Here is a 16,043-nt window from a genome sequence, read left to right as displayed (position 1 = left end):
CGTGACAATAATGCCCTCCTGTACAAACACTTTATTGGGCAAAAGAATTTTTGTGTGTTTGAGATTTAAAATTGGTGATATCCTGTTATTCTCTTAAGATCCTTGGTGACTTCCCATTGGGAGTAGCATAAGGCAGACTCCTCCATCATGGTTTCCTAAGCTCTGCGTACTGCTGACTTCAGCTTCCTGCCATTGCCCTGTCTTTTCCAGTCCTCTTACTCCCAAGGGCCTGTGTGAACTGAGCACCCCCCCCCCCATTTCGAGTTACTTTGTATCAGACCACATGTATCACTTTTGTACTTTATGTATCATTCCTGTAGCTGTAAGCAGGTGGCCTGGAGCGTCATGGTCGGCTTTACCTGCCATGACATAAGCTTGATAATGGCAGAGACCATGTGTATAACTGTAGAATGAAGAGCTGTGTGTGGCACACAGTAGGTCCCATGGTTGGTAATAACTGGGTTTAGTGGCACAACTTGGTAGTGCCATTAGAAGTCCTAGCTACTTGGGTGTTTGAGTGAGGAGAATCATTTGAAGCTGAGAAGCTCAAGACCGTTCTAAGAAAGGTAGACTTCCCTCTACAATAAGTACTCTCCTCAATAAATGTTTAGAGAAGTGATATACATGAGCATGTTTATAGTTTAAGAGAGAGACTGGGGGCTGGAGGGATGGCTCAGCAGTTAAGGGCACTGACTGCTCTTCCAGAGGTCCTGAGGGATGAGGATCCAGGGAAGGGGTAGGATGGGGTGATGATCCAGAGAAGGGGAAAGAGGGTGAAGGTAGAGGGAAGAGTGGTAAGTTCGGACGGGAAGGCACTCACTCCTGATCCACCTGCTGGCCAGCCAGGTCTTTGGGAATAACAAGGTGGCTTTGAATACTGCTTTGAAGGAGAGGAGGGAAGAGTTGGCATGGTACCTGGTAGAGAGGAAGCCAGCCAGGATAGAAACCATGTGCCTCTGTCCCTTTGACAGTTCAGTCTACATGTCCACTTAACGTTTGTCTCGGTGAGGTGTGGAAGAAGCTTGGACGGAGTCTCCCCTCTACGTCTGCTGCTCTGTATGTCTACCAGGAGGAGAGCTGTGTCATGTGGTAGTTTTTATGCTCAAATGTTCGGGTGAATAAATGGTTCATGTCTGTCATTGTGTGCTTTTTGTTTTTTTAAGTAATCTATATTGGAGGGCTGTTATCATGGACCTAAGTGGGGAAGGGGAAAGTTGTATCTTTAAAGAAAAGCTTCCTTTCTGTAAGTGAAGATGAGGAAATGACCGTAGATTGAGGTAAGCCATTTGAGCCAGAGCTCCTTGAGGATTTGGTGTTTTCGTGATCCTGAATGATTCTGCTTGGCTACATACAGAACAGTTTAGGTGAGAATCTTCAGTGCCATTGTTTTTGTTTTGTGGGTCCCAGCTTGTTTTATGGACAGTGGGAAAGGTTTTGAACCTGAGAGTGAGAATGTATTTTTCTTGATGTTTATAATTTAAAATTAGCATACAGATAACAAGTTTCCTTATCTCATTTTCGTATATACTCTTCCTCTCTCCCTCTTCTGCTTATACCCCAAGTTCTTCTCTGTACTATCCTGACACTTAATCCTGTCACCCTCCACACCTCCTTCCTTCAGAGCCTTTTCCTGCCTTTTTGTGGGTTCTTTACTCTTCCATGACCTCCACTCGCTTCCACATAAATACACTTATTAAAGTTGCAACCTAGGACCCCCATGTGAAACAGTTCTCATGGTATTTGTCTTTCTGAGCCTGAGTTACCTCACACAATTTATTTTCTACTTTCATCCATTTCCCTATAAATTTCATTTTTCTTTATGGCTGGGCAAGACTCCACCGTGTGTAAATATCACATTTTCACTGTTTGCTCATCTCTTGTGGACATCTATGCTGCACCATTCATTCCCTTGCTGTGGGAGTGAGTTGTCTCTAGTGAGACAAGACCTTCCAGTTTTATGCTCATATTCGTGCAGAAGGGTAGTGTGGAGGTTCTAGATTGCTTTATTTATATATTTTATTTATTTATGAGAACCTCTTGATGGTTTCCATAATGCGATGCAGTGTTCAGTCTACCAGCAGTGAGCAAAGGGCCCTGGTTCCTTCAGTCTGACTAGAGTGACGCATGTGCAGAGCAGTTTAATTCCATTTCCTAGCTGATTAAGGGTGCTGAGCATTTCTTGTACCTTTATTGACTACCAGGGTTTCTTTTCAGAATGGTCTCTTCAGTTCATTAGCCCATTTGTTGTCTGACATTTTATTCTTTTGCTTTTAATTTTTGGAGTTCTTTATTTCTAGATATTAGCCTGTCTGAAGAATAATTAGGAAGAGTTTTCTCTCCTTTCATTGGCTGTGTTCCCTCTGTCGATGGTGTCTTTGCCCATTTTGGGGCTCTCTTTTGTGTGGCTGCTGTGCTAGTCAGGTGGTTTTTACCTGTGCCAAGGTCTGGGGTGTCTGCCCCTAACAGTTTTAGTGTTGCACATTTTGCAGTAAGCTCTTCAATCTACTTTGAATTGGGTTTTGTACTAGTTGACAGATAAGCATTTAATTTCATTCTTTTGCAAATAAATAGTTGATTCGGCCAATGTCATTACTACGTAAGATACTTTTTTCAGTGTATGTTTTGACACCTTTGTTAAAAGTTAGGAACCCACAGCTGCAGCTCTATCTGTAAGCCAGGCCGGCCTCGAAATCAGATCCGCCTGCCTCTGCCGTTTACTTGAATTAAAGGCGTGCCACCAGCCTCTCTGCCTGCTTTCTTAACAGCACCAGCTCCCCAGGGTGCGACTGCCTATGCCAAGCATTTCTGCAGGCCCAGACCTGTTTGTGAAGTTTTGAGTGCAAATGGATGATGGATGCATTTGTGTTGTAAAAATATATTTAAAAAAAAAAATATGGCTGTCTTTTACCTCACTAGGTTGAGCACCTTGGTGCCCCAAGATATCTGCTGGATATTTTGGCAGAAACACATCGCAACTCTGAGGTGGCCCAGTGTCTCCAGTTACCTCACACTTTCCTACACTCAGACTGTCACATAAAAGAACACACAACACAATAACCTTTGGCCCAAATGATAAGATATAATTGCCCACCTAAACATAAGAGCCCAATACACGGCCATCTCTTAAGACCATTAATAACAACCTGTAAATACACAGAGCGTTATCTTAACGTCAGCTTCCATTGTTGTCCCTTGGCTCCTCTCTCTCTCTCCTGTCTCTTTCTCCTTTCTGTTCCATCCAGTCTCTTCTTCCTTCAAACTTCTCTCCCGCCCATCCTTCCTTCTCATCCAGTGACAGGCCTCCTTCTATCCTGTACCCGTTCCTCACCTGTATTTTACAAATTCAATGGGGAGAAGGTTCTGGTGAAGTCACCTGAGTCCTGAGCACATGACTAGGCAGCCATCCTTGGCAGTGGAATTAGAATCAAAATACAGATAACTCCAGGGCAGTCCACAACACATTTGAATGGTTGTTTCCAGTTGGTGGATGGTTTAGGAAAGATTAGGAGGTGTGGCCTTGGAAGGAGTTGTGTCCCTGGAATGGGCTTTGAGGATTCAAAAACTCCCAGTTTAATGCATCGTTTTTATAAGTTACCTTGGTCATGGCGTCTGTTGACTAGTTTAATATTAACATGACACAAACTAGAGTCAGCAGGGAGGAGGGAACCTCAGGTGAGAAAATGCCTTCATGAGATCAGGTTTTAGGAAGCCTGCAGTAGCTAAGACGTGTCAGTCTTGTTCTGACATTATTGAAAGGTGAATTTAGTCGTCGTATTCTGTTGATTTCTTAATTATTATTCTAGCATGCTTATTCTTCTCCGGCCTTGTAAATAGCTGTTTTTCTTTTGAGCCTAAAGGATTCCTTCAGGTATCTTCTCTAAAGTTGTCTGGGAGGTTTTAAATTCCTTTAGTATGTTTTTATTACAATAAAAGGTTTTTCTTTCTCCTTTCTTTAACACAGAAAGCATAGTAGACTGTAGTAATTTGGGCTGGTGGCTATCGTTCAGATCTTAAAACTCATCTTTCCAGACTCTCCTGGCTCTTAAACCCTCATGTGATAAGCCTGCTCTTTGTGGGGCCAGCATTTATGTGTGATGTGGTGCTTCTCTCTCGACATTTTGAATATAATTCCTTTGCTCTGTATACTTAGAGTTTCAGGTTCTTTTCTGGTCTCGTCTTTTTTGGTGTTCTGTGTTAGATATGGATTAGTGTATCTTTTCCTAACTGGACAGTCTTGGTCCTCTGCAAGAGCACATGTGAACTCCAACATGTCAGAGTATACACAGGGAGGTCAGAGTATATGTTGTGTGAGGAATTGGTTTTCTTCCATCACATGGGACCTAGGGATGGGACTTAGGTTGTCAGGCTTGGCAGCAGGCACTTCCACCACTGAGCCAGCTCACTGGCCTTTTTTGGTTTTTGTTTGGTTGGTTGTTGTTTTTTTTTTTTTTTTAAATAACTGTTAGGATCCTTTTCAAAATATTTTACACGTTTTTATAATGAGATTTTTTTTCTATGCTCAGAAACAGTAGATTTCGACTTTTAAAATGTCATATATCTCAGAAGAGTCACTTGTACATTCTTATATTTACTACTTGTAAAAGTCACATTTGTATTTTTGTGGGGTGTGTGTGTGTCTGTGTACAGATTGCAGGAATCAATTCCCTCCTCCTACCATGTGGGTCCTGGGGATTGAACTCGGGTCATCAGGCTTGGCAGCAAATGCCTTCCATGCTGTCCAGTTCCTCCACTGAGCTTTTAAGTTCAGATATTCTCTTCTCTGATCCACTCTGTCTGTCGGTGAGCTTCTTATTTACTGTATTGTGGGTTTCATTCCCACTGTTTCAGATTGGTTTTTCTACAGTAGTTCAGTATCTCTCTGCTGAACTCCCGGGTCACATTCTTCATCACCCACCCACCTACCTTCCTTCCTTCCTTCCTTCCTTCCTTCCTTCCTTCCTTCCTTCCTTCCTCCTTCCGTTTGTGGTTTGAATATTCTCCAAGTCATCTTTGAGTCCCCTAGGGTTTTATCCAGCTCACTCTTACTGGGTGCCATTACTGTGGGGTTGGAATTTTTGGAGGAGCTATGTAAACTATGACTGTTAGAATTGAGTAGTAAAGAGAAAAAGGGATAAGGATGACAGAGAGAGAGAGAAAGTGTGTGATGTGCGTAGTACAGTGGGAAAAGAACAGCTAATATTGAGTAAGGTACAAACAAGAAAACCATCATGAGAAACATGTGATCCGGACCAGCAGGTTGTTCTTTAGTGACAGGGTTCTGAGATCAGAAGATAAAGAAAATAAAGTAGCTAGGAAAGTTGGACTTACTAAGTATAGCATCTGACACACAGTTTCCAGGGGGACAATTTGACAAAGTCAGCAGGAAGGTAATCAGGCAGTGTGACCCAGAGGGAGCACAGGATATCTCAGTCAGGTGGGCCACATTTCTAGGGCTCCTTGAGACTAATGACCACACCCCTCAAAGAGTTTCCAGGATCCAAAACCATAGCTGCCCAAAGCCCTGTCTCCAACGTGTTCCTGGTATTAGACAAGGAGCCAAGTTCCTCCTCATATATCACGGCTTCAGGAAAAGTCCTGGCCTGGCCTAGCCCTCAATACACATGCAAGAGTGAGATGAAGTCCTAGAGAAAAGAAGTAGGAAGGGTTCTTAGGACACAGTTGCACTGATGAGAAAGGTAAGGCTCTTGGATCCCTCCAGCCCCAGCAGGCTCACTGGTGCAGAGTGGAGGGACAGGAGTGGAACCTTTGTCTATAGCCTCCTCCTTTCCTGTGCTCCTGGAATGTGGGACAAGAGACTTGTGGGTCTTTCCTGGTAGTTCCTGTAGAGCCCTACACCCCACCAAGGCTTCTTCTGGTCACTGGGTCTGAAGGTGCGAGGAGCCAGCCGCGGGTGCTTCCTTTGTAGTTTCTCCTGCTTTTCCTTGGAAGTTTCCACTTCATCTACACCCCACCCGGCCCCACCAGCTTCACTGCTCACCTTGGATATTCCAGAATAAAAAATAAAGAGAGCATTTAAACTTAACAATATGGTCTAGTGGTGGTTCCTGCCTTCTATCTGAACATTGAAAGCACGTAGGCTGCTTTAGAAGCATTGTCAGAGTCTTCCCTGCATTTTACTGGTTTGGGGTGCTATATGAAGGTTGGATTTAAGCATCTCTGGTTCATTTTAAAACTGAAGTTTGGGGCTGAGAGATGGCTCAATGTTAAGAGCACTGACTGCTCTTCCAGAGGTCCTGAGTTCAAATCCCAGCAACCACGTGGTGGCTCACACCCATCTGTAATGAGATCTGATGCCCTCTTCTGGTGTGTCTGAAGACAGCGACAGTCTATGTATGTATGTATGTATGTATGTATGTATGTATGTATGTATGTATGTATCTATCTATCTATCTATCTATCTATCTATCTATCTATCTAAAAAAACAAGCCTGAGGTTTGAAGATGTTGTCTCTTTCCCCTCCCAAAACTCCAGTTGGCCTCTCAGATGCCATCTCTCCCTCCCCTCTTGTGTACTGGGATGGAGCCCCATCCCATGCATGCTGGGTGATTGCTTTACTGCTGACCTTAATCTCCAGTCCATGAACACTAAATGGATTAGCAGTTTACTCAAAGTGTTTTGTACACTGAATCTTGTGATGTGACTTTGACATTGTTCCTGTACCACCAAAGGTTAGATGATGGCCCTGTGTGGTTTAGAAACAAGTGAGGTAGCAATTGTTTCTGTGACAAAGTTAGCCCAGTGCGGTGAAATATGCTAGTATCTTTAAAAATGATTTTTAAGTCTGTAATTCTTACTGGACTATTAAGATGGTTGTTTGCTTGTTAATTGTCAGTCTTGTGGGTTTTTTGGGTTTTTGACCCACTTCATAATGTTCTTGAGAGCCTCACTATGATAATTGAGTGGCTAGCCAATCCTTAGAAAATGATTTTTAAAGTAATCCAAGCATGTTTCCTCTTAGTCTTGAAACTTAATTGTGCTATTAAAGTACCTCTTCTCTTTGCTTCTTTTAGAGCTGAAGTTGGGAGAACTGCTTCACGATAAGCTGTGAGTATTTGTATAGTAATAGGGTAAGACTAGAATCTTTTTTCCTTGGGTAGAACATTCTTTGAAGTCCAAGTAAATTTATGTTTCAAATGAGTTATAAATACAGTTTCTATTTCAGTTTGGGTGAGCTATCTTGAGTCACTGACTTGGATAAGATATGAAACTTCAGACTGTCAGGAGCCTTCATGAAGATGGACAAGCTGAGCATGGGAGTTTTGAAGAAGGCTATCAGTTGTATGTCTAGTGTGGTGGATTTATCAATGACTTAGTGCTGGTGTGGAATAAAATTGAAGATCTCCAAGCAAAACAAAGGAAAGGAAGTACTGGCCTATATTTACACCTCACTATGCTCCTGTAGACACCCTGTGCCCAGGCTGCTTCGTGGTTAGGACAACATAATCTTGAATCTTGGAAAGCGAATAGCTGTAGACACTGTTTGCTGGAGGAGCGAGGAGAAGCTGAAATTGGCTCTTAAAGCCTTAGTGTGTTCAGAATCATCTAGAAAGCGTCAGAGATGCCTGGCTGGATCTAGTTTCATCTAAGTGAGCCGGCTTGAGACAGTTGGAATCTCCAGCAGCTTCCCAGGTCACACAGTTGCCTGCTGGTCCACGTGGGGAGCCTTGGCCAGTTCTACATACAGCTGCTTTTTCTCTGTAGCTCTGTAGATATCAAAGGAGAGGTTTCGTTTGCTTGTTGTGCAGGTTTAGAACTTTAATCTGATTTAAACATTTGGATTTTCCTATGGGATAAGTGGTTTTTCTCAAAAGCATTGGCTGGTTGTTTCCGTTAGTATGAAATTACTTCTTTTTGCTTCTTTCCCACAGAACCTGTTCCTAGAGTGTCCCCCTAGTCTATGCACTTTAGAATGTATTCATTTGTTCTCACTGCACTATTTGGCAGTCATGAAGCCATATTGTTGGATAGTGTCGTTGTTGAGACACTCTTACATGCTTGAGTGCTTTCCCGTTCGTTAAACAGCACCATGGTAGCCCATGCTTTCAGGCTCCGGTCCACACGCGCATCGTCTTTGTTTACTGGAAGCAGGCTGCCAGGGTGTCTTTTGTTTCTATTTTTCAAGACAGGTTTACTATGTGTAGCCTGGTGGTTGTAGATCTTGCCCTGTAGAACTCCGAGATCTTCCTGCCTCTGCCTCCACCGCTGGAGTGTTGACATAAAGGTGTGCACCACTGCCCAGCTTGTCACCATATCTTAAACTGAATATAACATTAGCACTGTGGCCAGAGGTCTGTCTTCAAGAAGTTTTTTATTTTCTTTTAGAATTTGGATTGAATGCAAGCTCTTACCACTGCGTTACATCCCCAGTCCTTAAAGCTCTCTTTCTCTTTTTTTTTAAAGATTCATTTATTTTATACACACACACACACACACACACACACACACACACACACACACACACACATATACTGTTGCTGTCTTCAGACACACCAGAAGAGGGCATCAGATCCCATTACAGATGGTTGTGAGCCACCATGTGGTTGCTGGGAATTGAACTCAGGACCTCTGGAAGAGCAGTCAGTGCTCTTAACCCCTGAGCCATCCCTCCAGCCCTTTTTACATCTTTCCCTTGCTTTATAGTATATGTGCTGCCATAGCAAGCCCTTGTCACCTATGTAAGAGTGTGATTTAGAGCAATGTACTACTTGTCAGTTTGATTAGCCAAGCTTTTAATTAAGCCCCTTTTCCTCTGCCATCTCTTGAGGCATATCTTAGTTCTTCTGTTTCTTTTAAGATTTATTTATTTATTTTATATATATATATAAGTACAGTGTAGCTGTCTTCAGACACACCAGAAGAGGGCATCAGATCCCATTACCGATGGTTGTGAGCCACCATGTGGTTACTGGGAATTGAACTCAGGACCTCTGGAAGAGCAGTCAGTGCTCTTAACCACTGAGTCATCTCTCCAGCCCATCGCAGTAATTTCTAATCAGTTTTCAGTGTGTGATAATTATCTTTGTCCATAGTAAACAACCAGAAGTTCTGGATTGTTTTGCACTATGTAATTGCTAAAATTTTGAACTACATAAATCAATTATCATTAAACTATGAAGAAATGGAGCCAGAAGAGGGAAGATGGGTCGTTTGGTAAAGTGTTTGCTTTGTAAACACGAGGACCTGGGTTTAATCTTCAGAACCAGAACCCTGTAAAATCCTTGCATGAATTTGTAGTCTTAAAATGGGGAGGCAGAGACAAGGGGGTGACTGGGATTGTTGGCCATTCAGTTTCATTGGTGAGCTCCAGGCCAAGGAGCGATGTCTCTCAGGATCACTTATGCACATGCAGGCATGCATGGGTGTATAAATATGCATACACACAAATGTGCATAACAAGTATGTTACACAAGCATTAATACATACAAAAACATACATGGAAAATGAAAAAAGTTGCACATAACCTTCTGAAAAATCAAAGGAAGTTGTTTAAGGAATTCCTGTCATTTGACAGGAGTGGCCGGTCCATGTACTGTTGAGGGCAGTGTCAGAGTCTGAAGAGCGCAGGACAGTTGGTACAGTAAGGTAGTGAGATTTCGTGCTGATGATTAATTGAAACAGAAGTTTTAGCAAATCATACACATAATACAAATAAATACATGGGATACTGTAGTTGCTAAACGTTCTGCGATAATGTTTTTACAACTGTAGAGCTCTGCATTCAAAAGTAGCTTGTGGGCTCATGTACTTGTAGGTTTGGTCTGTTTGAAGCCATGTCTGCTATTGAAATGATGGATCCCAAGATGGATGCCGGGATGATCGGGAACCAAGTGAATAGAAAAGTCCTCAATTTTGAACAAGCCGTCAAGGTAGTCATTGCATTTTTTGTGTGTCTCTGGCTTTTAAGAAAATACCTGTATTTAATGTTATAATGTGCTTAATACCAAAATTACAAAGGCTGTTGTACTGTATTTTTACAAGGGTCTCAGAAGAATCAGCATCAAAAGCAGGCATGATGGGACACTCATTGTCTCAGCCCTTAGGAGTGAGGTGGGAGGGTCAGGAGGCCAGCCTCAGTTACACAGTGACTTTGAGATCACACTGGGGTTCGTGAGACCTTGTTTTGGTTTGATTTTGTTGTAATATTTAGTTATCAGTCTCAGTGAAAACCTAGAAATTAATGATGTGAGGTCCTCATAATAAACTTGCTCTAAGTTGTTCATTTGTGTATTCTTTGAATTCATTTTGAAAGTAATTGAGTTTATGTTCAGGATGCTTAACTCAGACTACATTTTCTACCATTATATACTGAGATGCTGAGGTAGGAGAATTGCTGTAGTGTCTAAGCTACAGAGTGAGGCTGTTTCAACCTGAGAACAAAAAGTACATAAAATAAATAAACAACACTAGTTTTGAGCCAGTAGGTAGCATATGCCTGTCATTCCAATGTGGGCTGTGTAATTTCAACTGTGCTTTAGAAATGCTTAGTCATTTGGCCTCCCTCCCCCTTCCTTCCTTCCTTGAGACACATTGGAATTGAACTTGCTTTGTCACTCATTAGGACTGTGAAATCCTCTCCTGATTCCACAGGGCTGGGCTGGGTTGCTGTAGACTTGAGCACCACAGCACCACAGCACCACAGCACCACAGATAGCTAGGAGAATCTTGCCTTTACCATAAAGAAAAGGCCTCGATTGCTTCCAATATTGATTTTTCTTATTCACGATGTAAGGCATAGATCAGTAAGGATCCATTTAAGATATGTGGTTTCTTCACCTGTGTACTAGAGTAAGTGTGTCAGAGTAATATGTCGACATGCAGGCCTGTAAGCTCAGCTCTTGCGAGGTTGAAGCAATAGGATTGGTCCCCGGTCACCCTGGGCTCCAGTGCAGCCAGAGCAAGAAATGGGATTTTGTTCCTAAGAACAAAACATTAAGTTGGTGTTTTGGTTTTATCAGATAGGTAAGTTAGTGTTTTCTTTGGATTACTGTTATTATTGTTATTGTTACTATTTTTAACACCTAATTTTTTTTTTTCTGGAGCTGGGGACCGAACCCAGGGCCTTGTGCTTGCTAGGCAAGCGCTCTACCGCTGAGCTAAATCCCCAACCCCTTTAACACCTAATTTTAAACTCGAAAACACAACTATACACACAGCTTGCTTTCTTTAACTTTGTGTTGTTTGTCCTCTCCTTCTTAGGATGGCACCATTAAAATTAAAGACCTCAGCTTGCCTGAACTGATAGGAATAATGGATACCTGTTTTTGCTGTTTGGTAAGAAATAAAACGAGACTGTTGGTTCACTAAACTGCGGCCTACCTGAGTCTTTGAATTAAAGTATGTGCACTGTGGTGAACATGAAACAGGGCAGTGCCAGCCCTCAGAAAGCAGACATAACATTCACAGGCTAATAAGCCTCGGGAAAGCACAGCCCATCTTCTGCCTGTTCTGCTAAGGGATGCTTTGTTTCCATGAGGAGAAGATTGCAGCCATTATCCACAGCACCTGCCTTGTTTGCAGGTTGCCAAGAGAAATTGTAGTGAGGCTCCCTGAGGTGAGCACAGGCAGAGCAAAGGGAAGTGTAGACTGGCTTTGGAGATGTGCTTGCTGCCCTTCCAATAAAAGTCATGAACTGGCTGTCCTCTCTACAGAGTATTCTAGTGATTTCTCTGTACTGGATATGTTTCTAGGCAGGGTTGTTTAATTTTAAAGAAAAATCGTCATTTTTTGTAGGACTTGTTGATATACCATTGTGCACACACTGGTAGTGGAATTTCAGCTGCACTTGCACCTGACTGTAGACCAGGACTCTTCATATTTGAGGTTCCAGCATTTTATTATATTGCCTTAGGCTACATTGCTGACAGAGACACAGCCAGAGTTTTCTATCTAGAAAAGACTTAATGCCTTTTAGCAATATACTATTCCTAAAGGAGTACGGAAAGTCAGGAAGGATCGCCAGGAATAAATTTCATTGTGGAACTGTTTGCTTTTGAATGCTACATAGTTCCTCTACTTTGATTAAACACTAAGATGTTGTAGACTGGAATATTAGGCTTAAGAATGCTTCTCATAGATGGCGAGGCACTTGCAATGCAGACGGAGCACTGTAGTTTGAGATCTGAACTATCTGAGATCTGTAGAGCACTAGAGGCACGCTCCCTGCTTCATAGCATTTAGTGAAAGCAAGTTCTTAGTTCTGTCTTCTGTGACCTCCTTTTTGATGATCTTCTCGATCTTATGATTAATTATACATATATGGATCTAGGACTCACTGGCTCAGTTTAGACTTTGCAAATCCTGTATACTACCCTCTCTCAACAGATCACATGGCTCGAAGGCCATTCCTTGGCACAGACGGTATTTACATGCCTTTACATTCATAATCCAGACTTCATAGAAGACCCTGCCATGAAAGCTTTTGCTCTGGGAATCTTGAAGATCTGTGACATTGCAAGGGAAAAAGTCAACAAAGCTGCTGTTTTTGAGGAGGTGAGGAAGTGCAGGTGCTCCTTGGTCTTTTTACTCTGCTGTAGATGAATGGCTTGTGATACATTTTCTGGTCCACATGTGTAACTGAGGAATAGTTATCTTAAAAATTGCTTTTGCCATGTGTTGCACATGTCTGCAGTCCAACCTCAGAATGCAGAAGCAGAAAGGGCCAGCCTGTGCTATACAGTGAGCTGCTGTTGGAGGAGAACATTGCTGCCTCTGGTGGCAACACCTGTACGTTCCAACTGTGGGGAAGCTAAAGCAAGGGGAATCTCAAAGCTGATATAAATACTGACAGTATATCAGCTGCATTGTGGCTCTCCTCAGGAAAGCTTTCATTCTCTGCTTCTGTTCACATTCACTCAGTCACTTCCTTCTGTCCGCATAACGTAAAAAGGCCATGGTTACGGGAGGGTCAGGAAATAGCAATGTGCAGTGTAAGGTAGGAGTGCAGGCTTCCTCCTGTCTGTTCTGGGTATCCCAAGGAAGTGGAGGGGAAGACTTCTTGTAAGAAATTAGGGAGCGAGTCCAGCAGTTAGAGAGCGTGCTGTTCTCATAGAGAATTGGATTGGTTCTCCAACACCCACATCGGGCTCATACCACCTATACTCATGCACATACAGACATAATTTGTGAACTGTTTGGTTTTAGATGTTTTTCTTTTCTGTAATTATTCCTGCTTTGTTTAGCTCCTATACTGTATGTGCTGTGTTGCTGTAGAATTATTTAAAAAAACAAAAAAACAAAAAACAAAACAAGACCAAAAAACTGTCTTTTTTTACCCTCGCTAGGTCCGGCACCGTGGTGCCCCAAGATATCCTCATCTCAGTCAGCAAAGCGTCTCACCCACTTTGCTCCATCCCACATCACACTGCCAAAGGCTTCTCTCTGATCCTGGCAACAATCTCTCTACTCATCTAGTTTCCAAGGCAGGTTGCCACCATGCCAGAAATATACATCCCAATTATGTGGTGGACTAGTGTCTCCAGCCACCACAGACTCTCTTGAACTTAAATCGCCACATGAAAGAACACACGACCAATAACCTCTGATCCAATTGATAAGATATAATTTGCTCATCTCGACGCACAAAGCCCTGTACACATTCATCCCTTAAGAATATTCATAACAGGGGTTGGGGAGCAAGCGCAAGGCTCTGGGTTCGGTCCTCAGCTCCGAAAAAAAAAAAAAAGAATATTCATAACAACCTGTAAATGTGCAGAGAGGAATCTTAACATCTGCCTCCATGTTCTCTTGGCTGCTTCTCCCCTCCACGCTTTAGTCTCCTCCTCAAAAACTTTTCTTCCACCCATCCTGCCTTCTCATCCAATGACAGGCCTCGTTCTGTCTTGTACCTGTTTTCCCCTGCGTGATGACATCATCCTACAGTGCTAATATGTGTTTCTGTACTGTATGTACCACACTGTATCCTTTAATGACACTGTATGTACTACATTGTATGTGCTACACTGTATGTGCTGTGTGCTACACTCTGTGCTGTATGTGCTACACTGTATGCCCTGTGTGCTACACTGTATGTGCTGTGTGTGCTACACTGTATGTGCCCTGTGCTACACTGTATGTGTTGTGTGCTATACTGTATGTGCTGTGTGTGCCACTGTATGAACTGTATATACTACACTGTATGTGCCATGTGTTCTACACTGTATGTGCTATGTGTGCTACACTGTATGAACTATATATACTACATTATGTGCTGTGTGTACTACACTGTATGTGCTATGTGTTTTATACTGTATGTGCTGTGTGCTATACTGTATGAGCTATATGTGCTACACTGTATGTGCTGTGTGCACTTCTGTACTGATGAGCTATATGTGCTAGCTCCTGTGAGCTTTGAAATCTCCCCTAAAGCCTGGTCTTTTCCTCAGTTCATTCTTCATGTTATCATCAACCGTCTTCCTGGAAAAAAGATTACCAGGTCATGATCTCGCTGTTTCAAAAGTACATTAAATGAAGTAATAATACTTGTACATAGCTAACAAGTTACAGAGCTCATTGGACTTAGAGGGAGTAGCCTTTGCTCTTTGTTTACCATTCTTCAAGAATAGTTCTGGAAGGCTTTTTATGTGATGGAAATATTCTGATTTTTAGGTTCAACAGTTTCACATTTTAGCATCGCTGTACGAATGCATTATTCTGTTGCCCTAGATAGCGATTTATTTGGGGGAGGTCATTATTGAGTGCCAAACAGGTTATGGCTGTCAGTATTAATGACAGGTAAGTCCACATATATCCTACACTTTTTATACAAAGATTTGTTTTTCTTTGTTAGGTGATAGCTGAGTTAGGGTTTCATCGCTATGAAGAGACACCATGACTGTGGCAACTCTTTGAAAGGAAAGCATTTAATTGGGGCTGGCTTACAGTTTCAGAGGGTTGGTCCATTATCACGGCAGGAAACATGGCAGCAAACAGGCAGACACAGTGCTGCAGAGGAGCAGAGGCCGTATCTAGACCCACAGGCAGCAGGAAGACAGAGTGACACTGGCCTGGCTTAGATTTCACAAATCCCAAACCTACCCACTGTAACAGGCTTCCTCGAGCAAGGCCACACCTCCTAATAGTGCTGCTCCCAGTGCGTCTGTAGGGGTCATTTCCACTCAGACTACCACAGGCAATAACTTTATTCATTTGCTTAGGTTTCTGAGCAGTCTGGGATCTACTTTACTGTCAGGTGACAGGTAAAGTGTCATTCTCATGTTTTCGCATGGGAAGTTGGATTTTTTTTCTTTCTGTGAGGTTGGTTGTTTCCTAGGTGACTGCACAGTTGTCACTGCTCTCCTGCCTCTTCCTCCCCTTTTCTCTGGAGAATTCTGAGCTCTTTGCTCCGCCCTTGTTATCTAGATCCCGTGCCCATTGGGTTTGTAGTGAGAGTTTTGGTTTCTTTAAAAACATAGAAACGTAAGAAATTGTTTTCATTTGAATCCCCAGTGTGGGATGTAGGGCTTCTTCAGATTGTCCACAGCAGTCGTCTATGATATGCTTCTTGCTCTAGCAGGGGTCTGATTTTGACAGCTCACAGATAGTTTCTGTGATTGTATGACGTGGAAATCTGGGCACTCTTCAAGGGCATATAAATGCTAGAACCCTGAGAGGCATTGTGGGTTGTTGGGTGGATGCTGTTGGTTGCGGTTTGTTAAGTAGTCGTGTGCAAAGAAGAAACAACATGAAGAACTTAGATAACCTAATAGCAAAGACAAACTCACCTCCAGGATCTCAACACCCCGAACAGTAGCATCAGCCCCGTTCCCTTCCTATTCTCTCATACCTGATGTTAGGGGGTAGAAAGGGTGGAATAAGGGTGGAAAAAATAGGAACCCACACAGTAGCCAAAAGTCGGGTTACAATTGTTGTTACTTTATTGCTTGGCTGAGAGAAGCATCTCTAGTTTGGGAAGAAGCTCCCTGAGGTTTGCATGGTGTGAAGTGTTGTATCCCAGGGTGCCTGCTAACAGTGATGGCGGACAGATTAGACAGCAGAGATGGCATGCATGCCCCTGGTGATTCCA

General features: G+C 42.7%; 1 protein-coding gene across 4 annotated transcripts in view; it reads left to right on the top strand.

Annotated features, from left to right (window-relative positions):
- Naa35 (N(alpha)-acetyltransferase 35, NatC auxiliary subunit) overlaps positions 1-16,043 on the top strand; it is a 52,167-nt gene that overhangs the window by 1,706 nt on the left and 34,418 nt on the right. For 2 of the 4 annotated variants that reach the window (XM_087591450.1, NM_133324.2), the window contains exons 3-6: positions 7,033-7,066; positions 9,774-9,888; positions 11,219-11,293; positions 12,344-12,511. In XM_087591450.1, coding sequence (XP_087447576.1) covers positions 7,033-7,066; positions 9,774-9,888; positions 11,219-11,293; positions 12,344-12,511 — 392 coding nt within the window. The remainder of the gene's footprint in view (positions 1-7,032; positions 7,067-9,773; positions 9,889-11,218; positions 11,294-12,343; positions 12,512-16,043) is intronic. The other 2 variants (XM_087591451.1, XM_087591452.1) reach the window with 1 other exon arrangement.

Source organism: Rattus norvegicus, chromosome 17 (assembly GCF_021556685.1).
Source record: "Rattus norvegicus strain SHRSP/BbbUtx chromosome 17, alternate assembly SHRSP_T2T, whole genome shotgun sequence".
Taxonomy (NCBI): Eukaryota; Metazoa; Chordata; class Mammalia; order Rodentia; family Muridae; genus Rattus; species Rattus norvegicus.
The sequence above is the reverse complement of the archived record's forward strand: the minus strand, read 5'-3'. Positions and strand labels throughout refer to the sequence as shown.